The sequence below is a fragment of the Salvelinus alpinus genome, chromosome 19 (assembly GCF_045679555.1).
Source record: "Salvelinus alpinus chromosome 19, SLU_Salpinus.1, whole genome shotgun sequence".
Lineage (NCBI taxonomy): Eukaryota > Metazoa > Chordata > Actinopteri > Salmoniformes > Salmonidae > Salvelinus > Salvelinus alpinus.
In genome coordinates, this window is record NC_092104.1 from 35901995 (window position 1) to 35925372 (window position 23378).

The following is a 23378-nucleotide window of genomic DNA, read 5'->3' on the forward strand; positions in this document are numbered from 1 at the left end:
AATATATTTAGTATAGTTTAATCTGAAAAGGATCACCTTTTTAATTTCACTATTTTTATGAAATTCACTGAGGATGGTCCTCCCCTTCCTCCTCTGTGGAGCCTCCACTGTGTGGATGCAATTTGCAAATGGTTCCATAAAACTGGAAAGCCTGAGCTACAGTATGAAGGCAAATTTCTCACTGGCTTATGGTGGATTTAGAGGCTTGGGAGCAGTTATGAGGTCAAAACCCATGAAATGATCCCTCAGAATTCCAAAGTAGGAAGTTAATCTTCTGTCTGGCAGTGGAGATTGGAAAGTGGTATCGTGGGAATGTTGGAGTACAAAGCAATACTGTTCATGCGTGTTTATGAAACATGTGTGTCCATGAAATCACAAAAAAAGGATTCTCAAAGTGATGTTTCAACTCCCAAACTGAGAATATCTCATACTCTTTTTATTGGAATACGTGACATGGAGGAACAGTATCCTCTTGGGTTCCAGCCTTCTGTGGACAGTATGGTGTGATTCATTTGTGATGGGCATTGTGCCTGCCCTCTGACTCCCCAGGGAGACTGGGAGTGATGTCACAGTATCACACAGTCACACACTATTCTCACAACGGGACAAGAGCTTGGTAAAGGGTAAGACACTGGGAGAAAGATTACAATTTTGAACAATTTGTGAGGTTACCACCAATTACATATGTACAGACTTCACCTATTATGCATTGGTAATATTCTTTGTAAGTATACAACTTGTAAACATTACACAAGGAACATACAATTTGGTCCTTCTTAAGAAATACCTTCACAAACCCCAATATCTTATCAGAAATATCTGGAATAAATAATACATATATTGATATAGCTAAAGTGTAGATCCCAGTAAAATTACTGAGCTCCCCATGGAAAACTTTTTTCTAACATGTATATTTAAAAGGGGAGGGGGATATATTTTGCTCTTGGGGAACTATCACTTTTGGCATTAGATTGGAATAATAATTTGGACTATTTTCTTTACTATTCAAATCAACTGGATGCTGAAGTGTGAAGAGTGGCAAAGACCACCTGAGAGAATGTGCACTTGTCTTAAAGGCCCAGTAAAGTCAACAATGTGATTTTCCTGTGTTTTATATATATTTCCACACTATGAGGTTGGAATAATACTGTGAAATGTGAAAATTATGATGATGCCCTTTTAGTGTAAGAGCTGGATAGAGTTGTGGCCTGTCTGGTGGCATCACCAGGTGGTAAATTAGTTAATAGACCAATAAGAAAGAGAGTTCCAATAACAGCTAATTGTCCATTTTCCCCTTCCCACTCAGACCACTACCAGACAGCCTTAGCAAAATTCTTGCTTGAGAAATTGCTCTTCGCCAAGAAGCTATTTTAGTTTCTCACTAGTGTAAGACGCTATGATTAAGAACATCTGCTAAATGACTAAAATGTAAATGTAATGTTACTTTTTGATCATTTTAATTTAAAACAATCACAGCAAGGTACTTAATTGTTACCCAGAAATGAGTTGATATGTAGATAATAACTGCTGCATTGGACCTTTAAAGAGTGTCAATATCTCAAGGTAAAACCTTGGTTTAGTGTGTAAAAACAAACAGTCATTAATTTAAACACTGCCATTGTGTATCTGCAGTCAGTGTATTCCAAATATTTGAGAATTTCATCGACCATCTCCACCAGCTATTATTAATGTTCCATCGTTGTAAACTCCACTGGGCTTAGAAATGTATTCACTATTCACTTTAGTTTCCTTTAATAGCACTGGACCTTGAGGGTAGACCATGCTTTGTTTAAGAGAAGATGAGATACAGTATTCATACCAGAGACATTCAAAATAATCTACTCCATCATTATCTCTGGTTATACGGCCTCTCCATTTTCACATAAAGACAGCTGGTGGATCTTAATGGTGGGCAGGGCCCCGTGTGGAGAGGGCTGGGGATGGCTGGGCTCCTGGTTGAGGCTCCCGTCTCTGATGCAGCAGCAGGTCTTCAGCAGACTCCTACTGCACAGTTGGGCCACCTTAGCCTGTCCTGTCTCTATCTTCCACTCTCTGTCATCCCTAGAGGAGGGTGTGCGGGACAGTGCTATGGAGGAGGAGGGGCTAAGACGGGAGGGGTCACCTCTGCCATCTACTCTCAGAGTGAGAGAATGACCCTGGACCTGGGCTTGACTGAGGCCTGGACCTAGGTGATGAGTGGCTCTGGGCTGGGCTCTCAGACAACGCACTCCCAGAATACTCTGGAAGGCCTTCTTAAACTCCTGGTTGGAACAGGGGTAGATGATAGGGTTGATGCAGCTGTTGAAGTAGCCCAGCCAGAAGGTGATCTTGAAAACGGTGTCCGAAGGTCTGTATGCCGGGAATATGGAACCTACAATAGGCCACACACACACACACACACACACACACACACACACACACACACACACACACACACACACACACACACACACACACACACACACACACACACACACACACACACACACACACACACACACACACACACACACACACACACACACACACACAGAGAGAGAGAGAAAGAGAGAAAGAGAGAGAGAATTAGACACGGACACACATGCCACACATACAAAGGGAAGAAAACTGATTAACATCAAGGTACTGACGTCAAGGTATCAGTTGTATTAAAATTGCCTTCATAAATCCTACTGCTTCTGATTACAGGGGCTCATGGGAGAAAGTGTGAGCTGCACACTTAATAGTGAAGTAGATTAAATGGTTTAACATGCACATTACATGAAGGACTTTTTACAGCCAATGCTCGACACATTAAAATAATTAAATGGCTAATGTCTTGGATGGACTTGAATTTGAGCATCTATCTTCAAAGGTAGGCTGGGTGAGCTTGTGAAATTCTTTAATGGAGAAGCTGTTGGAGAACTTTTAGTGATGTGGAGATGGATAGAGAGGGGGAGAGAAAGAAAGAGACCGAGGGAAAGAAAGGAGGTGAAGTTTGAGTAGATATGATTCCGTGTCAAGTACATCTCAGATGACTACTGTGCAACAAGCAACAGTTATTCTACTACTCTTCTTACTACTGAATTCATACATCCTGGAAACTTGATTGCCGTTACTCAGGAAGCCTAATTTTTCTATGAAAAGTTGACACAATAAAGACATTGGTGCAAAACATGTTTTTTTAAAGAAAGCTAAACAAATCATTTGGTGTCATTCTCTCCCTCTACTTCACCAAACAGAGGGTATACAGTGATGTATAGCGACGGAAAACAAGATAGAGTGAGCAATAAATAATGGATGACCAATAAATGTGCTCACTTCCCAAGTGAGACGTTGCCATACATCCAGGAAGACAAAGAAGCACACTACTGCTCTAATACTGTAGCTCACTACCAACACCCCCAAATATAATTCATAATGTCAATAATGATTTAAGATAACAATACCAAAGATGCATGGTAGGCACAAGTGCAACTACCGACTAACGACCGCAGCACCAGCAGACAAAATGTGAGTAAACAGTTGCTTAGCTCTTGGCCATACCTTTTTAAATAGCTACTGGAACAAACCAGTCTCAAAATAAACACACTGCCAAGACAGTGATAGCCCTCTTAACCCTTTTGACCCACTCAAATCCACACATGGGTAAGTTTCCCTCTTGAAGAAGAAATAAAGCCTGTCCCAATAAACCAAAGCAAACAATAATAACCATCCCCAGCCGAACACAATCAATCTTGACTTGAAAACCGTTCTGTGATTTAACAGGATAATAATACATAACATTGTGACATGTTGTCCAGACATGGTAAGGGAGTAGAATCACCACCCTAGCTCTTGCTATATTTCTGAGCATGAGAGTGTATAATAAATCGGAACCCTGAGGGGTTAGGAAGGAGTTGACTTGATCTTAAATTTGATTTGATTTGTATTTTCTTCCCACATTCATCCTATACTGAAATGATTAAACTAACAAGCAGACTGTATCTTTCCTTCCTGCTGTGATCACATTGATGAGAATGCCTCTATGTGCAGGAGAAACAGATGCCGAGAGAGAGAGATGGAGAGTGAAAGAGAGAGAGAGAGAGAGAGAGAGAGAGAGAGAGAGAGAGAGAGAGAGAGAGAGAGAGAGAGAGAGAGAGAGAGAGAGAGAGAGAGAGAGAGAGAGAGAGAGAGAGAGAAAGAGAGAGAGAGAGAGAGAGAGAGAGAGAGAGAGAGAGAGAGAGAGAGAGAGAGAGAGAGAGAGAGAGAGAGAGAGAGAGAGAGAGAGAGAGAGAGAGAGAGAGAGAAAGAGAGAGAGAGAGATAAAGGGAGAGAGGGAGAGAGAGAGAGAATGGTTGTCTGAAAAGTGTGTGAAATATGACCAAAAAAAAGTTTCCGACAGCATGTGCTCAGCACTCCTAACTTCATGCAGCTCACTCCACCCATCCCCCGATGTTGCCAGAGAGACTAGGGGATCATAAACTGGCTCCCCAAACTCCGAGTGACCTCTGCTACCAGGCCACCTATAGGTTGCTAGGGAGGTTGCTAGGGGGCAGGACAGCAAACAGTCCTTTTGCCTGCTCAGGTCAGAGCCTCATCAGTCTTTCTCCAAGTGGAATGCGTGGACAGACGTGAGTGATGTTGTTATTGAAACTTGTGTGCATTTACTGTTGGTTGTTACTAATGCCAGTCATTAATAGTAGTTACGTGTTAAACAGTCATTGTCATGTTATGTTATTATGTATAGTATATTCATTCATATTTCTCTTTGTACAGAACCACATACATTGCATATGTCCTCTGGAAATGAATAGTTTCATTCCAAAACGCTATACCAATTTTCAGAAATGTTGGTAAATTTGCTTGTATTGTTTAAAGACGTTATGAATGAGATGAATGTGTTTTTTTTTCACTATCAAATCATGGCATGGGGGTTGTTCAATGACAGATACGTATTTGTTTAAAATCTGTCATGTCATGGTTTAATTTCAGAGAGACAAATAATCGTGTTTTTTTCTTCTAAATGCTATATATTCACCTCACTCTCAGAGAAATAAGTAGTACTACTAGGTTTTACACAGTCACATGGAACAAATAACTACATCTTTAGTAAAGAAATGTACAAATTATATTTTTGCGACATCAATATCAAAAAAAAATAAGAAATATAATTAAAGACAGTAATATGAGATCTGTATGTAAAACATTTACATTTGACATTTTAGTCATTTAGCAGATGCTCTTATCCAGAGAGACTTACAGTAAGTGCATTCATCTTAAGATAGATAGCTGAGACAACCACATATCACAGTCAAATATAAAGGACACGAACATTCCATTACAGCTAAACAATGAATATATAGCGTTTAGCAAAAAAAACGTTTTCATACTCAAATCTATGAATAAAATATCTGACAACAGTAATATTTTACACACACATGAAGGTACCCATAAGAAATCATTTCTGGTGAAAAAATACAAATGTGTGGATATAGCTTTCAACTCTTCAAATACAGTTTCTTATGTGTAACTCTCTGTGAGGTTGCCTTATTCACAGACCAGCCAAACTGGAAAGCCGCTCTCTTTCAACCACAGCAGCTCTTTGATCACACTGAGAAGATGACTGGGACAGAGGCTGACTGAAAGTGACCACCCACCCATGCTGAGAGTATCTCTGTTGTCTGAAGAATCCTATGATGACCCAGTACCAGACCCGGTCAGACCCGGTCACAGCTTTTACCTTTGTTGCCTGCACTGCATCACTGAGACACCTGGCCCAAATTGCAGTAACTCCTCAGTGGCCTTCCGAAAAATCATTAAATTAACACCAAAAAGTATTAATCTCACAAGCACTTATGGCTGGATAACAAAAATCGACAATGGCGTCTTGGAAATTAATGAATGGAAATGGATGTTCCAAACGTACTCGATCTTTCTCTGTAGCTCTCTATCTCTATCACTTTCTAATGCGTGTGTGTGTGTGTGTGTGTGTGTGTGTGTGTGTGTGTGTGTGTGTGTGTGTGTGTGTGTGTGTGTGTGTGTGTGTGTGTGTGTGTGTGTGTGTGTGTGTGTGTGTGTGTGTGTGTGTGTGTGTGTGTGTGTGTGTGTGTGTGGTTGAAGTCTCTAATATTGGATCATTTCTTGAGACTGGTATTTTGGCTTGCCTGAAAATCCTCTCAATATTTTCTACACAATAGTGTTACGTAAACACGATAATGTCATCAAATGAAATGATGAGGATAATGGGCCTAATCTGAAACGTTCATCAATCAGTTTTCTTTTAAAAGAATACTGACTATTCAAAGATTGTGATAACATCAGTAAACATTTATGGCAATTATACTTGTTATTGGGCATTGTGTCCTCTGAAATAAAAGCTACTGAAATTACTTTTTTATTTCATTATTTCCACATGAAATACCACATTATTGGTAAGTGTATGTACAGTTGGGGTTGGACGTTTACATACACCGTAGCCAAATACATTTAAACTCAGTTTTTCACAATTCCTGACATTTAATCCTAGTAACAATTCCCTGTCTTAGGTCAGTTAGGATCACCACTTTATTTTAAGAATGTGAAATGTCAGAATAATATTAGAGAGAGTGATTTATTTCAGCTTTTATTTCTTTCATCACATTCCCAGTGGGTCAGAAGTTTACATACACTCAATTAGTATTTGGTAGCATTGCCTTTAAATTGTTTAACCTGGGTCAAATGTTTCGGGTAGCCTTCCACAAGCTTCCCACAATAAATTGGGTGAATTTTGGCCCATTCCTCCTGACAGAGCTGGTGTAACTGAGTCAGGTTTGTAGGCCTCCTTGCTCGCACACACTTTTTCAGTTCTGCCCACAAAATTTCTATGGGATTGAGCTCAGGGCTTTGTGATGGCCACTCCAATACCTTGAATTTGTTGTCCTTAAGCCATTTTGCCACAACTTTGGAAGTATGCTTGGGGTCATTGTCCATTTGGAAGACCCATTTGCGACCAAGCTTTAACTTCCTGACTGATGTCTTGAGATGTTGCTTCAATATATCCACATAATTTTCCTTCCTCATGATGCCATCTATTTTGTGAAGTGCTCCAGTCCCTCCTGCAGCAAAGCACCTCCACAACATGATGCTGCCACCCCTCGTGCTTCACGGTTGGGATGGTGTTCTTCGGCTTGCAAGCCGCCCCCTTTTTCCTCCAAACATAATGGTCATTATGGCCAAATAGTTATATTTTTGTTTCATCAGACCAGAGGACATTTCTCCAAAAAGTACGATCTTTGTCCCCATGTGCAGTTGCAAACCGTAGTCTGACCTTTTTAATGGCGGTTTTGAAGCAGTGGCTTCTTCCTTGCTGAGCAGCCTTTCAGGTTATGTCGATATAGGACTCGTTTTACTGTGGATATAGATCATTTTGTAGCTGTTTCCTCCAGCATCTCCACAAGGTCCTTTGCTGTTGTTCTGGGATTGATTTGCACTTTTCACACCAAAGTACGTTTATCTCTAGGAGACAGAACGCGTCTCTTTCTTGAGCGGTATGACGGCTGCATGATCCCATGGTGTTTATACTTGCGTACTATTTTTGTACAGATGAACGTGGTACCTTCACGCATTTGGAAATTGCTACCAAGGATGAATCAGACTTTTGGAGGTCTACAATTTTTTTTCTGAGATCTTGCCTGATTTCTTTTGATTTTCCCATGATGTCAAGCAAAGAGGCACTGAGTTTGAAGGTAGGCCTTGAAATACATCCACAGGTAGACCTCAAATTGACTCAAATGATGTAGCTTCTAGAAGCTTCTGAAGCCATGACATCATTTTCTGGAATTTTACAAGCTGTTTAAAGGCACAGTCAACTTAGTGTATGTAAACTTCTGACCCACTGGAATTGTGATACAGTGAATTATAAGTGAAATAATCTGTCTGTAAACAATTGTTGGAAAAATGACTTGTGTCATGCACAAAGTAGATGTCCTAACTGACTTGCCAAAACTATAGTTCGTTAACAAGTAATTTGTGGAGTGGTTGAAAAACGAGTTTTAATGACTCCAACCTAAGTGTATGTAAACTTCTGACTTTAACTGCATATACTACTAAAAAAATGTCTGGTAGTTAAGTTAGACAAAAGCAGTCATGTATGACAAGTAAAATAACATCAGGGTGAGGAGAAGATTGACATTTTGCACGGTTCAAACAAATACTTTGATTAGTGTACTCTTTTTAATGATACATTTGAGTTACTTCAGATGGTTTCTATTTGTAAACAAGTTTTAATTCGTACTTTCATCAAAGAAAGTAAATCTTTGCAGATGCAGCCCATTATTGATTAATGCGACAATAGACTACATTTTACATCATCCACATCCAACAACCTCACATAACCTAAAATAACTGATTTATTACACACATAAATAAACTTGTTCTATTTCTATGGTTGATACCGAATGACATAAGAAAGGCTTGCATGAGACTGTTGTGAACATCTATTTTGGGAGTCATCCCACACTCCCTCCTACAGCCATCTCTGCAATGCAATTTAATTATAAACCCTCATAAATTATTTTGCCAAGTGTAGACACAAAAGGTGGTGGCATTAACAGCATGACACAGCAGCTGTGGAGCACGGTCTACAAGGTAAGGAGCCTGGGTACAATGGGTAACACTCACCTATGGGCAGAACCAGGAAGAAAGGCAGCCAGCAGAGCACGAAGCAGCCAACCACAATGCCCAGGGTCTTGGCGGCCTTCTTTTCTCGGGAGAACTTGAGGAGGCGAAGGGCGAAGTGTGTGTGGCTGCGCAGGGCCTCGTCCTCAGACACAGCCATGTTGCCGCGGTGGATCCTCAGCGTGATGCTCTCTGAGTCTGACTTGTCTGTTTTGTGCCCCTCCCTCAGGCCCCGGCTCTCCTGGCGGGCCACCACATACACCCTGCAGTACATAGACAGTATGATGGCCAGCGGGAGGTAGAAGGAGCCCACAGCAGAGAAGATGGCATAGGCAGGCTCCTCTGTGATCTTACAGATAGACTCATCCTCAGGCGCCGGCTCCTTCCAGCCAAACAGAGGGCCGATGGAGATTGTGATAGACAGAGCCCATAGGCCCACCAGGGCTAGCAGTGCCCTGCGCTCTGTCACGATGGCTGGGTAGCGCAGCGGGTAGCTGACCCCGATGTAGCGGTCCACTGAGATCACACACAGGCTCATGATGGAGGCTGTGCAGCACAGCACGTCCACCGCTGCCCACACGTTGCAGAATGGCCGTCCGAACACCCAGTACCCTAAGATCTCAAAGGTGGCAGAGAAGGGCAGCACGATGGAGCTCAGCAGGAGGTCTGCCACCGCTAAGTTGACAATGAAGTAGTGTGTGACTGTGCGTAGGTGTCGATGACAGACCACCGACAAGATAACCAGGATGTTCCCAAAAACCCCAAATATGATGAAGGTCCCAAGTATCAGTCCCAGCGCCACAGCCTTGATCACATTGAGCTCTGGGACAAATGCCTGGCTGCAGTTGGAGCAGTTCTGTGTCGGAGGCTCTGGGGTCATGTTCATGTTGTCTGCTATAGGAACCATCTGTTCTCTATACAGTATTGATACACTGTGCTGCCCTGTACTGTAACAGTAGACTGATAAACAGACTGCAGACAGTTATGTTTGCTGAGAGAAGACAAGGACATCAGAGCACTTTCCTGAGAAATAAAAATAATGAAAATAAGGATCACATTAAGACTGTCATGTCAAATTATAATTTGACTGATGATGTCTCAATCTAATGAGCAATTACGATTAATCAAAAATAGTAAGCTATGTTCTTGTTTTAAACACTGAGCGAGACACACATTGTGTATGCAGAGGAATGCTATTTAACATAGAAATCATAATCCATTTTGAGATTGTGCTTGATGTTATTAAGCCACAAGTTATAATACAGTTGGAGACCACAAAAGATCTTTGATGGAGTGTGGAGTCGACTCTGACAGTCTGACCTGTCAGAGTCGTATTTGGTTACTGAGGATCATGATCATAGGCATAGCTCTGAGGTCGATCTCTCTGATCTTCCCAATATCTACTTCCAAGTGTCCAAGGGCAAGTCTGTGTCATATCAAAAATGTAGAATAGTGGGAAGAGGACAGTGAAGCATATACAATCTGCAATCTGAGTAGTTTGGTTTTAGTTTGGCTCAATCCAACTGGAAGAGAATACTGAAAGATATTGTCACTGAGCTTGAGCTCCAGACCAGACCGCTTGCCAGAGTAGGAGTTAGGAGGTAGGAGGGTTATTACAGGTGAAGAGACAGGCCAGTCCCAGGGCAAGTCTGGCCAAGCCTCCTGAAAGTGGGAACAGCCTCAGCTTGGATGTGGATGAGTTGAATAGTCACTGTGCATCTGTGGCATGACTCCCCCTGAAAAAAAGAGATACAGCCACAATGATGCTTTGGTCTGAGTAAGACTAAGTATACGCTGGTATGACATCCAACCACCACAACAGATCTCATGCAAAATCAAACCTCAGTAAGACAAGTCGCTATATCTTTTAAAACATTTTCAGACAGCCACAATTTGTATTCTGCCGCATGTTTCAATATCATTAGCTGCTTAAAATTACCTATCTGGCTCCTATCCAGTCCCATTGTAGGGGAGATACAATCCCTTTTCTCGTCCTGAATTAATTTCCTTTTTGAAAGAAAAGCAGGTGCAGACTTTGCACCTGCTGTAAATGCTTAACAAATCTGTCCCTTTTTCTCAATGTATCTGTGTAGCCTAAGAATAGAATAGAAGGAAAGCCTCCATATAAAATTGGATTTGATTGCTGACTTTTATGATGTAAAAATGTATTCATCTGTCTTAAGACATGCAGTGTGCTATATCCTTTCATGTATACAGTGCATTCAGAAACTATTCACACCCACTGAATTTTTTTCACATTTTGTTGTTGTGTTGGAGCCTGAATTTTAAATTTAGGTTTTGTAGGTTTAGGTTTTGTGTCACCCATCTACACACAATACTTCATAATGTCAAAGTCGAATTATGTTTTTAGAATTGTTAATAAATTAATTCAAAATGAAAAGCTGAAATGTCTTGAGTCAATAATTATTCAAACCTTTTGTTATGGCACACCTAAATAAGCTAAACATTTGCTTAACAAGTCATATAATAAGTTGCATGGACTCACACTGTGTGCAATAATAATGTTTAACATGATTTTCAAATGACTACCCCCATCTCTGTACCCTACACATACAATTATCTATAAGGTCCCTCAGTCGAACAGTGAATTTCAAGCACAGATTGAACCACAAAAACCAGGGAGGTTTTCCAATGGTTCGCAAAGAAGGGCACCCATTGGTAGATGGGCAATAAAAAGCAGACATTGAATATCCCTTTGAGCATGGTGAAGTTATTAATTACACTTTGGATGATGTATCAATACACCCAGTCACTACAAAGATACAGGTGCCCTTCCTAACTCAGTTGCCAGAGAGGAAAGAAACTGCTCAGAGATTTCACCATGAGGCCAATGGTGATTTTTTTGAAGTTACAGAGTTTAATGGCTGTGATAGGAGTTAACTGAGGATGGATCAACAACATTGTAGTTACTCCACAATACTAACATTAATGACATAGTGAAAAGAAGGAAGCATGTACAGAATAAAAAATATTCCAAAACATGCATCCTGTTTGCAATAAGGCACTAAAGTAATACTGTGGAAAATGTGGCAAAGAAATTAACTTTTTGTCCTGAATACAAAGCGTTATGCTTTGGGCAAATCCAACACAACACATCACTGGTTACCACTATTCATATTTATAAGCATGGTGGTGGCTGCATTATGTTATGGGTATGCTTGTCATCGACAAAGGACTAGGGATTAATAAAAAAAAGTTTTCAAAAATTAACGGAACAGATCTAAGCACAGGCAAAATCCTAGATGAAAACCTAGTTCAGTCTGATTTCCAACAGGCACTGGAAGACAAATTCATCTTTCCGCAGAGCATTAACTTAAAGCACAAGGCCAAATATACACTGGAGTTGCTTACCAAGACGACATTGAATGTTCCTGAGTGGCCTAGTTACAGTTTAGACTTAAATCGTCTTGAAAATCTATGGCAAGACCTGTCTAGCAATGATCAACAACTACCTTGACAGCACTTGATAAGTTGAAAAAAGAATAATGGGCAAATACTGTACAATCCAGGTGTGCAAAGCTCTTAGAAACTTACCCAGAAAGACTCACAGCTGGCTTTCTCTCCTTCGCCTTCAAAGAGTAAACTTTCATAATAGAGGACATAGCTATGTGTACTCTATTTTTCAAGATCTTACACATAAAAAACAACTGTCTGACTGATGTTAAATGTATCTAATCAGCTTTGTCACTACTGCTCAATGGCATTTGGTACATAGACGTCATCTATGGAATTTAGATTTGATCGAATGCTTAACAACACATTAGAATACTAAAAGTGGATGGAAACAGCCCTAGTTTGGTTTATATTGGGTTATGATAAGCAGCTTTGACTTAGATGATGACATTAGAAGTTCATCTGAGTGCAGCTCTTAGACTATAAATCCATCAGTGTCAAGGTTTATGTATTCTAACCAATTCTCTTGTACTTTGTATGCACACCACCCATTACCATACAGAATAGGTGAAAGTGGAATCAATGGGTGGAAAAAACACACACGGGTAGTAATGGGTCTAAATTAAAACATTACTTCGTTCCCTACTGTCCTCCTTCCCTCTCTCCTCCATCATATTATTGGTTCAGTCTGCTTTCCAACAGACACTGGGAGACAAATTCACCCTTCAGCAGGACAATTACCTAAAATGCAAGGCCAAATATACACTCGAGTTGCTTACCAAGATGACATTGAATGTTCCTGAGTATCCTAGTTACAGTTTGGATTTAAATTGGCTTGAAAATCTATGGGAAGACTTGAAAATGGCTGTCTAGCAATGATTAACAACCAACTTGACAGAGATTGAATAATATTTTTAAGAATAATGGGCAAATATTGTACAATCCAGGTGTGCAAAGCTCTTAGAGACTTATCCAGAAAGACACAGCTGTAATAGCTGCCAAAGGTGATTCTAACATGTATTGACTCAGGAGGGTGAATACTTATCTAATCAAGATACATTAGTGTTTTATTTTCCATAATTAAAAAAAATATGTTAGACTTTTTCTTCCACTTTGACATTAGAGTATTTTGTGTAGCTCATTGAGAAGAAAATTACAATAAAATCAATTTTAATCCCAAATTGTAACACAATAAAATGTGGAAAAAGTCAAGTGGTGTGAATAATTTCTGAAGGCACTGTAATTCATCTTGACTTTGTTGTATGGTGGTGATTCAACAATCTTTCTGGCTGTCTCTCCTTCGCCTTCAAAGAGTAAACTTTCATAATAGAGGACATAGCTACATGTATTTTTCACAATGTCCCACAGAAAACACCCACTGTCTGACTGATGTTAAATTAATCTAATCAGCCTTGTCTCTGCTGCTCAATGGCATTTGGTACATGGACGTCATATATGGAATATACTGTAGATTTGATCGAATGCTTAACAACACATTAGAATACTAAAAGTGGATGGAAACAGCCCTAGTTTGGTTTATATTGGGTTATGATAAGCAGCTTTGACTTAGATGATGACATTAGAAGTTCATCTGAGTGCAGCTCTTAGACTATAAATCCATCAGTGTCAAGGTTTATGTATTCCAACCAATTCTCTTGTACTTTGTATGCACACCATCCATTACCATACAGAATAGGTGAAAGTCGACGGTTAGTGATGGGTCTAAATTAAAACATTACTTAGTCCCTTACTGTCCTCCTCCGTCATATTATTATTACCGCAGCGTGACCTTTCCTCTGTGCCCTACAGAGTCCTGCTCCACACTGGCTGAGCAGCTGCTGAAGCAGCCTGATGAACTCCTGTGTACAGTCAGATGCCACTTACATTCACACCTCCAACTAGTTCCTGCGTGTGGTGTGCTGCTGGAGCGAACACTGGGATGGTGCCATAATATTACTCACGGTGTGGGTTATAACACACAACAGCACTTGGCTTGTGTCCTAGCAGGGCGAGAGTGCTCATTTGCTTTAAGGGCAATATAGGTGCTGAACCAGTATCTCTAGACCTCTCTGATGCCCAGAAAGCTCAGATTCAAACTCCCATTCACCAGCTCTGAAAGCGTTCTAATGTCTAAATACGTTTGTTGATCGCCAAATATGGAGTTTCGCTGAGCAACTATCTTCATTTACTCCCATTACGGCCAGAACGTACTTCCAAAAAAGGTCTAAATAAAAATGTACAAGCAGCCCAAAAAAATCTTATTCTGCACCTCCAATCACTCATTACTGCCCCTCACAGGTCGGAAGTCTACAACAGCTCAATAAATTGGAGGTGACGAAGAGTCATTTTGCTTCTACATTTTTTATTTCATTTTTATTTAGACCTTTTTTGGATGCACATACCAGCCGTGACAGGAGTAAATGAAGATAATTGCTCAGCAAAACTCCATGTTAATTTTGGTGATCAACAAACGTATTTTGACATTATAACGTTTGCATAGCTGGTGAATGGGAGTTTGAATCAGAGTTTTCTGGGCGTTAGAAAGGTCTCTAATGCACAGATACTTACTTGGGTAGTGTACTAGCAGGATGAGAGAGTGCTCATTTGATTTAAGGGCAATATATGGTGCTAAGACTGTGTCTGATTTTAGCCACTGAAGCGTGTGGGACAAATAAAAAACTGCCCATGGCAAAGTTATGAATAAACAACAATGACAGTTGCATCATTGTCACACATGAAAGCATTACTTAATGAGTTGCCCTCAGCATAGTGCCTTGTAAGCAACATCTGGATGTTAGAAATTAGGTGCATACCAGACTACGGTGCACAGGTAACCTGAAATGCCTCAATAAATTACCGCAAACCCAAACGGCAAAGACATGATACTCAAATCAAGAAAACAAGGATTGTTTGTGTCTAGCAAGCTGCACAGACAGCCAACCCCCTCTAAATGGTGCCTGTTAGAATTTGTTCAAATTAGGGATGGTAAAAGCATTACATTATGCCTGAGACAGTGTGTCCACATAACCGCAGTCATGACTGCCCCTAAAGCAACATCCATTCTGTCCAAGATTACATCACAATTACTGGTACGCTTTAATGAACAGTTATCACATTATTGTAGTAGTATGGTGGTATTCACTGTCTCTGACCATTAGCTCTAGTCAAGTCATATTGCCAGAGAAGCCGGTGTTTGGAGTATATATTGGCACGGGTGTTGTTAGGCCGAGACGAAGTCGGAGGCCGGCAAACTGTGCCAATATATCCTCCGAACACCGGCTTCGAGGGCATTATCACTTTTATACAACGAGTTACCAACATATTCAAATAATGATTTTCATAAAAAAACGTATTTTGCTTAATTTATTCATACTATTTCATCCTTCCACAAGATATAGTCCTGACACAAATCGAGGGTTGCTACCCAAGCTGGCTGGTCGTTTTTTCTATCGGTTCAGTTGCCAGAGACACGATCCAGTCGTTTTTGTTCTGTATCTATGGACACGACCCAGTCATTCTTTCTAAATGTTCTATTGCCATACTTATCCCTTGCTTGCTAGCTAGCCAACTACGGCTAACTGTGTCACGTCAAACAGCGCAGCCAGAATAAAAACAAAGTAGATGCATTTGCATTTGTTTAAGCTGTTTCCTAGTGGAATTTATTTGGATACATCAATAACGATGAGCTAATGATGCGCGATTTCACCTGGGGCCTGTTGCACAAAAGTAGAATTAAGACATCCGGGATAAATGACTCAGCTGAGCTCAATGAAGCCAAAACATGTGTGTCCAGGCTTAATTGGTTGCACAAAGACCAAGCCAGGATGAGCAGACACGGATTCATTAAGCCAGGTGAAACCAATCCTGGATAGGTGCGCGCTCACGGCTCACTCAAATAGACCCCGCCACAGATCACAGATTAACTGATTTACCATGGCAACTAGAGCCGCGTACTTTTCCCCGTCGGAAGCACAAATCCTCATGGAGGCATACGAGGAGGTAAAAGATATAATTAAGAAGAAAGGCAACACCGCCACAGTGATAAAGCAAAGAGAAAAAGCGTGGCAAAGTATTGCAGACCGCCTGAATGCGTAAGTAGTGCACAATTACACACTCACCGCTCCGCTGAAACATCACAATTACAATTCAAATATTTAATTCACATCTCCAAAAATGCAGTTGTACTGTAATTATGAAACGGTTAAATTTTTAATTGAAATGCACTGCAGATATGAGTGAAATTGTGTAAAGTAACTCCATCACACTGTATAAAGCTATGATACATTTTTTGATATTTTTACTGAAAACAAGACAAAAATACCAAGTAATTTTTTGCAGTGTGACTCCATTAAATGTGTGTGTGTGTGTGTGTGTGTGTGTGTGTAGATTAAACATGAACGGGCCAAAACGGACATGGCAGCAGGTCAAAATCAAATACAAGAACATTCTGCAGAATGGTATGGTCCCTGACTAATATTTAACAAAGCACAAGCATATATTGTACCCAGAAGGTGCCTGCTCACACATTGTCTGTACTGTTTTAGCAGTGAAAAAGAATACCCACAGACAAGGCACGGGTGGTGGGTCACCAAAGGCTGACCTTACCCCAGCAGAGGACATGGCCTTGGAGCTAAATAAAGGCAGGCCCGTCTTAGAGGGGATCCCTGGGGGGAAAGAGACGAGCATAGGTTCCTCCCAAGATGCCACCCGCTTCATTCAAGGTATGTCCTTCCATCTCTACATGGGATACAACCACATTCATATTGAATCAATTTGGACTGTCTGACTTTGGTTTACCTATTGCCTTGCAGTGTCTGGCAGCACTGTGTTCCTGTTAGAGCCACCAGCACAAGCACCAGACGATGCTGATCCAGTGAGTACTCCATCAAAGGCATACTGTAGGCCTGGCATGTCTTGTCTACTAGCTTCAATATGAATCCGATTAAATGTGATAGGGTGAAGGCCCCAGTGCAGCAGCAACAGCACATGATGGAGACGATGATGAGGAGGAGACCATCTCTCTGGATTCCAGAAGGCATGACGTATCATGTTAAGACTGTGAAAGTACTATTTACTCTACAATGGTGAGGAGTCCTCATCAAAATCAAAAAATCTAATTTCTTTTACAGGACCCAGATGCTATACAGTGGGAAAACCAGCCTGGCAACATAGTGCGTATTAATAAAAGGACACCACATCCTGCCAAATTCCAGCTGCGCTAATTGTATTGTGTTCACAGAGCTCACAAGCTATCAGAAAGTTGTATGGCAACCACCTCCGGCGCCAAATAGAACTGGCAGACATAGACATTCAGTACAAGAAGAAAAGGATGGAAAATCTTGCACTGGAGTCCGAAATAAAAAAGAGGACAATTAGGAAACTGGACCTTGAAATAAAAAAACTTGAGAGGGAGGTGAGATATGCCTTCAATGTACACTGTATGCTAACTGTAACACAAATGTATTAATCATTATTTTTCTTTCCTCCCCCAGCTCCAAGAAGATGACACAGCTCAAAATAAAAATTAGGTATATTCTCGTAAAGTCAAGTGAGCCATGACATATGAGCTCTTATTGTGAGCACACAGGACGGTGGCATCTTTCTAAGTTTTTTTTTATTTTCCCAGCAATCAGTACAACCAAGTCATCGTTATAAGGCATCGCCCTCTTTTGCCCACCCCCCCAGCACCAGGTGTGGCCACTAGCCTATATGAAGGCCCAAAATTGTGTGTTCCTTTCTGCTCTGACAATGGCATGCCCATTCGTGCGAGATGTGGTGGATGAAGAAGCACTTGTGCTGAGGAGAGCCTTCAGGCGAGAAAGGGTCTTCAGGGACCGGTTGGACCCACTGGCCTTCCCTGATGACCATCTATATGAAAGATACAGGTTTTCTGCAGATGGCATCAGGTATCTATGCAGACTACTGGGTCCCAGGATTAAGCACCGCACTGCACGGAGCCATGCACTGAGTGTGGAGCAAATGGTTTGTGTGGCCTTGCGCTTTTTTGCTAGTGGAGCCTTCCTGTACTCAGTGGGGGATGCAGAACAGCTGAACAAGGCCACAATTTGCCGCACAATAAGGAGTGTGTGTCTGGCTATCAAAGCATTAGCAGATGTCTTCATCTCCTTCCCTGGCCACAGAAGACTCTGTGACATCAAAGAGGAGTTCTATAGGATTGCAGGTAAGAGGATCTACAAATTACAGGACAACTGTTAACACATAGTAGGATACTCATTACTTTGTGTGACAGGTTTCCCTAATGTCATTGGTGCAGTGGACTGCACACACATAAGGATAAAAGCCCCCTCAGGTGCCCATGAGGCCGATTTTGTGAATAGGAAATCCTTTCACAGCATTAATGTTCAGGTGAACATAACTTTTTGATATTGTCCATTGACGAACACTCTGCATTGCCAGTGATGTGCATTGATTGGTGTAATATTCCTCATCTTATGATTTCAGATGGTCTGCAATGCTGACTGTGTGATCAGCAATGTTGTGGCAAAATGGCCTGGCTCAGTCCATGACTCCAGAATCTTTCGGGCCTCTGAAATCTATCAGTGCCTATCACAAGGTAAGCCACACAACCCCTATTTATAACCATCATGGCTGTGTCAAGAATATCACTGTGTTTATGAGGTAGTAATGATGAGATTTTGTGTTGACAGGTGAATTCTCTGGTGTGTTGCTGGGAGACAGGGGGTATGGCTGCCAGCCTTTTCTCCTGACACCTTTCACAGACCCCCAGGAAGCACAGCAGGCCTACAACCATGCCCATGCCAGGACCAGGGCCAGAGTTGAAATGACCTTTGGCCTCCTGAAGGCACGCTTTCACTGCCTTCACAAATTAAGGGTCAGCCCTGTTAGGGCATGTGATATTACTGTGGCTTGTGCTGTCCTCCACAATGTGGCCTGCCTGAGGAAGGAGAGGGCCCCCAGAGTGCCACCAGCCATGGACTGGGACAATCCGGCAATCTTCCCTGATGACGACAGTGGTCGGCTGCTGAGGGACCAATATGTGTTGAATTATTTTAGTTAGTATGTGTGCTTTCAATTTTGGTTAAATATGTCCTGCGGTGGCAGAGGAATTTGTTTTTTTTTGGGTTCGTTTTTTGACGAATTTGGCCTCTTATGATGTTTGTGCGGTATACTGTGTGTAATACAAGGCTGCAGGGAGGCTACTGCATCCATTCATTTGTCTGTTCAGTTGATGTGTATGGATTTGTCCTGCATTTATTTTAGTGTGCAGACATGCAGGGTGTGTTATATACAGACCTTTGAATGTGTATGTATCATTTTGTATAATATGCTTGGATTCTGTGCTTTCCATCTTGTAGAGTCACTGTGACTTCAGTTTCGAAAGGAGCTGATGGTTTACCTGCTTTGTTTTGTCCTTATTCAATAAAGGAACATAATGTTACACATTGTGTTTTTATATTCATATGGAATGTGTATTTGTTTATATGACAGAGTACTAGGGCCACACTGAAGAAAAAGGATAAAGTCATAAATTTATGAGGCTGGTTCTTTCTGCAGAAAAGCTACATATTGTTTTTACAGTTTTGATACTTATGACAATGTGATACTTAATATTCTGGCACATCAGCATGTCTTTGTTTATGAAACCATACTGAAGTACAATTTCACGAAATGCCCCACATCTGTCATTTTAACAACTGTCCTCCTTTAAAACAACTGGTTACAATATTATGACTTGTGTTTTTTTCCCCTCTGTGGCCCTAATATTCTATCATTTTATATATAGCCTTATAGTCTATGGGGAAACTGTAAATTATCTAATGATAGCAACATCATCTAAAAATCATTTTTTATCCAAAATCATTGAAATTAATGATCACAAACGTTTAAATAATAACAGTGGGTCTAGTTATATGTGATAACAATGTATAGTGAGCAGTGAAATAACTATTGGTTTCCATTTGTGGTGACTGCTGACTGACATTAGGGATGAGATTAAATAGATCCTGGAATTTAGCCTGGTCTGGAGCAGGCTAGCTCCACAGAATAAATCTCCATGGTAATTTATACCATAACATATCCTCCTGCCCCCTATCCATCTTTAGTGCAACCGGATTACGGATCAATTGAGCCAGGATCACCAAGATATCCTGGCTTAATCCCTTATCCTAGTTTTGTGCAACAGGCCCCTGGTATAGAAAATGTGCTCCTCGTCAGGACACTATTGTTCATAGGAGGTAGACAACAACACAGCTAACACAATTCCTTCAAACTGAAGCTGGAAAGACTGCAAACTAGCTGCACTTTGTTTCATTTTCTTTGTATATATCCATAAAAATTATGCTTATTCATGATTTCGACTGGCTGACAAAAGCTGCCTGCCTTTCTGTGTAATCCCGACTCGTGACAAGTTCATTACTATGCGACAGCTGAAGATCGAATATGAATATTGAAGCAATGTTGCAAATGTCGGAGAGACAAACAGCAAGGTTTATACTAATCTCCGCTGTTGAAAACTACATTTTAGTCTAAAAGATTAGATAATGGCTAGATGTTCTTTGTAGTGGAGATATAAATTGCCTGGCTGGGCTGATGAGACAGTGGATTGTGCAGTCAGATGGAACAGAGTAAATTGGCATTTTAACATCATAGATTTAGCAGGTGGTCATTTGTGGAATATACACCAGCTGGAATGCGGTTTTAGCCAATCAGCATTCAGGATTAGACACACCCATTGTATAATGCTCAGTAATCACACTGCTTGTTTTCACATACATTCATGGACTGTGTGGTGACCTCTCACAGCTCAATTCTATTACATGAAAAACTGATGGAAGAAAATTAATATACAGTAGGCCTATGTGGGAAAAATACATAAAAGAAATACAAATACACAATTTATAAGAACAACATACTATTTCCTCTGCAAAGAAAGAAAGAAAGAAGCCATGGAAGCCATGACCTAACAATTGACTGTTTCTCCTTACAGCTTGCTCTTCAAGGCTAATGCAAGGAGCAACGCAACAAACAATTAAACATATTATTTCATACATCGTTATAGCCTACTGTAGCAAGCAAATAGGCTTTAGGCTTCAGAATTTTTTCATTGTACAAATTTAAACTACACAATCTAGGCTCTGCAAAAGCGCCACATATCTAACGTTGATTAGGTTATTGACAGTATTGAAAATGACAAAGTTTGTTGAACTATAGACACTAGAAGGAAACATTATCTTTCTGTAAAGAATAAGAATAATGAGAGAATGAAAAAGTCGAGTAGATGTTCCGTGTTTTTGACCATAACTGTGATTCTCATAAATTGAACTGTTTTCAATATACTTGGATGTAATTTTAAACCAATACTAGTCGACATTTCGTTCTCCTTAGACTATTTTTCCAATACGGCCCAGTGTACATCAAAGTAGCCTATGCAATACATGAAAACATTAATAACATATCTGTTGACAATCAGCTAAAAATTGATTGCAATAAATGAGTTACTTCTTAAAAAATTAAAAAATCGATCCCATTGACCAAAGCAATCAAACATTTTCACCGGACCGTTACTCACCTAACTCTTTACACTTGTCCGGATGGTTTGAACAGCAACAAATGTCAAGTATACGGAAAAGCAAAACGAAAGATGAAAAAGGAGCATTGTAAGGTGTAAAAAGGACATGGTGTTAATAACTGCGGGCTTTTGTGATATGCTCCGCTTTCTCGACCGAGGTGAGGTATCCGATACTAATTCAGATAGCCAAGTGCGCTCCTAATGGAAAGCCCTGGATCCATTTAAGTGCTGCTCTTCAAGAGCATTTACTCCTTGAAACGATGACTACGAAATGAGTCATTGCTACCACCCCTTCACCCCCCCCCCCCCCCCCCCCCGCCTCCACTATAGCCTATACATTTCAGCTTCCTTTTACAGATCAGCATCCAATGCGTCATCAATATTTATACAAAACTTTAGATTTTCCCAGCGATTTCTCAGCGATGGAACAGCCATATTTCATGGTTTCCAGAAAATGATGATAACACGATCGAACTAAGGAATCGAATGAAACTGGTTTGGAGACGCTGTATATTGTTTATTCTTTAATTAATTGGTTTACAGTTATGTTACATTAAACTCAAAATTATTGCGGTGGAGGGTCCATAAAGAAGACGTAAAGTTCAGAAAAATGCCTGAGGCAGCCCCCCCCCCCTGTGTTTTCAATGCTAAAATAGATGTCTGCGGGTCAAAGAGTTTAGAAGAGCTGTAGAACAAAACATATGTTTATGTGTTGTGGATTAAATAGATTAGTCTCATATCCCCCATGGGCCTCAAACAAACACACAGACGTAGACACAAACACACCCAAACACACCCAATAAGCAACAAGACGATTGACACACATGGATAAATCCTCAAATAGTATAAACTGCCATGCGATTGAATCTTATCTCAAATGGTTCCAGATGTAAGATATTTATGGGGTGCTGGGAACTGTACGATATCTGAGCCTTACAGTGAGAGATGACTGTAGTTAGGGCACTGAAGATAAATTACTTTATCGGGGATAGATGTCCCTGAAAAGACCATCTGACCATCTTCGGCTTCAACAATTCATCTGAGGGTCATTACATTCATCGATATGCTGTGCTTTACTCCTAGTCCCCCCCCCCCCCCTCTCTCTCTCTACCATCCATTGTAAACTGTCCATAGCTTGTTTGTTTTCAAGCTCATAAAGATTCAACACCAACCCAAGCCTTTAGGATGCTACTGTATCATAGCAAAGAATCCTTTCTCCCCCACAAGCAGATGAGCAGCAAACCACCTCTCAGTACCTGCTTCTCCTGCCTGGGGACGATTCAATTTCCCCTCACAGCGCTTACAGTACATCACCATGACAACTCATAGTTGTTCATCATCATTTAAAATGACTAGCAATGGTACACTCATAGAAAAAGGGTTTCAAAGGGGTTCTTTGGCTGTCCCCATAGAATAACCCTTTTTGGTTCCAGGTAGAACTGTTTTGAGTTCCATGTAGAATCCTCTGTGGAGGATTTTACATGAGACCCAAAAGGTTCTACCTGGAACCAAAAAGGGTTATTCAAAGCGTTCTCCGAATTAGCCTTTTAGGTTCTTGATAGAACCTTTTTTTCTAAGAGTGTTGTTACAGATGCCGTATCTTAATTTGATCAACCTGTTGTTGCAGGAATGTTCCTAACGAAAAATGCATCAACCACTACAAAAAAATGTCCAATAACTATAATTCCCATAATAATTCCCATTTCTTGTCGCTGCAGGATTGTTTTCCTCCTGTAGCAAACTGGCTCAAATTAAGATCCTACATCTGTATGTAGAGTAAACATATTTAGCAGTGATG

The 23378-nt window shown here is 40.7% G+C and overlaps 2 protein-coding genes across 3 annotated transcripts; one reads left to right on the forward strand and one right to left on the reverse strand.

The window, feature by feature from the left end:
• Positions 1-421: 421 nt before the first annotated feature.
• LOC139545460 (alpha-1A adrenergic receptor-like) lies at positions 422-21817 on the reverse strand. Its single transcript, XM_071353251.1, has 3 exons — positions 21581-21817; positions 8620-10352; positions 422-2371 (listed from the first exon to the last, which is right to left on the reverse strand). Exons 2-3 carry the CDS (start codon positions 9521-9523, stop codon positions 1860-1862), a joined length of 1416 nt encoding a protein of 471 aa, XP_071209352.1. The 5' UTR covers positions 9524-10352; positions 21581-21817; the 3' UTR covers positions 422-1859.
• LOC139545459 (myb/SANT-like DNA-binding domain-containing protein 4) lies at positions 15761-19471 on the forward strand. Of its 2 annotated transcripts, XM_071353250.1 has the most exons (11): positions 15762-16121; positions 16417-16487; positions 16575-16751; positions 16842-16903; positions 16986-17072; positions 17160-17201; positions 17270-17443; positions 17523-17558; positions 17657-18211; positions 18493-18604; positions 18699-19471. In XM_071353250.1, the coding sequence occupies exons 1-8, from the start codon at positions 15964-15966 to the stop codon at positions 17556-17558; spliced, it is 807 nt and encodes a 268-aa protein (XP_071209351.1). In that variant the 5' UTR covers positions 15762-15963; the 3' UTR covers positions 17657-18211; positions 18493-18604; positions 18699-19471. The 2 variants fall into 2 exon arrangements, with proteins under 2 accessions (XP_071209350.1, XP_071209351.1); XM_071353249.1 differs by having other exon boundaries at positions 15761-16121; positions 17270-17558.
• Positions 21818-23378: the final 1561 nt, after the last annotated feature.

Excerpts from the sequence above, each read along its gene's own strand:
- LOC139545460 (XM_071353251.1), bottom strand. The coding sequence starts at position 9,523 with ATGGTTCCTATAGCAGACAACATGAACATGACCCCAGAGCCTCCGACA. Across the intron at positions 2,372-8,619 it reads CTTCCTGGTTCTGCCCATAG|GTTCCATATTCCCGGCATAC; the intron begins GTGAGTGTTACC and ends GGCCTATTGTAG.
- LOC139545459 (XM_071353249.1), top strand. The coding sequence starts at position 15,964 with ATGGCAACTAGAGCCGCGTACTTTTCCCCGTCGGAAGCACAAATCCTC. Across the intron at positions 17,073-17,159 it reads TGGATTCCAGAAGGCATGAC|GACCCAGATGCTATACAGTG; the intron begins GTATCATGTTAA and ends TTTCTTTTACAG. Across the intron at positions 17,202-17,269 it reads AAAACCAGCCTGGCAACATA|AGCTCACAAGCTATCAGAAA; the intron begins GTGCGTATTAAT and ends TTGTGTTCACAG.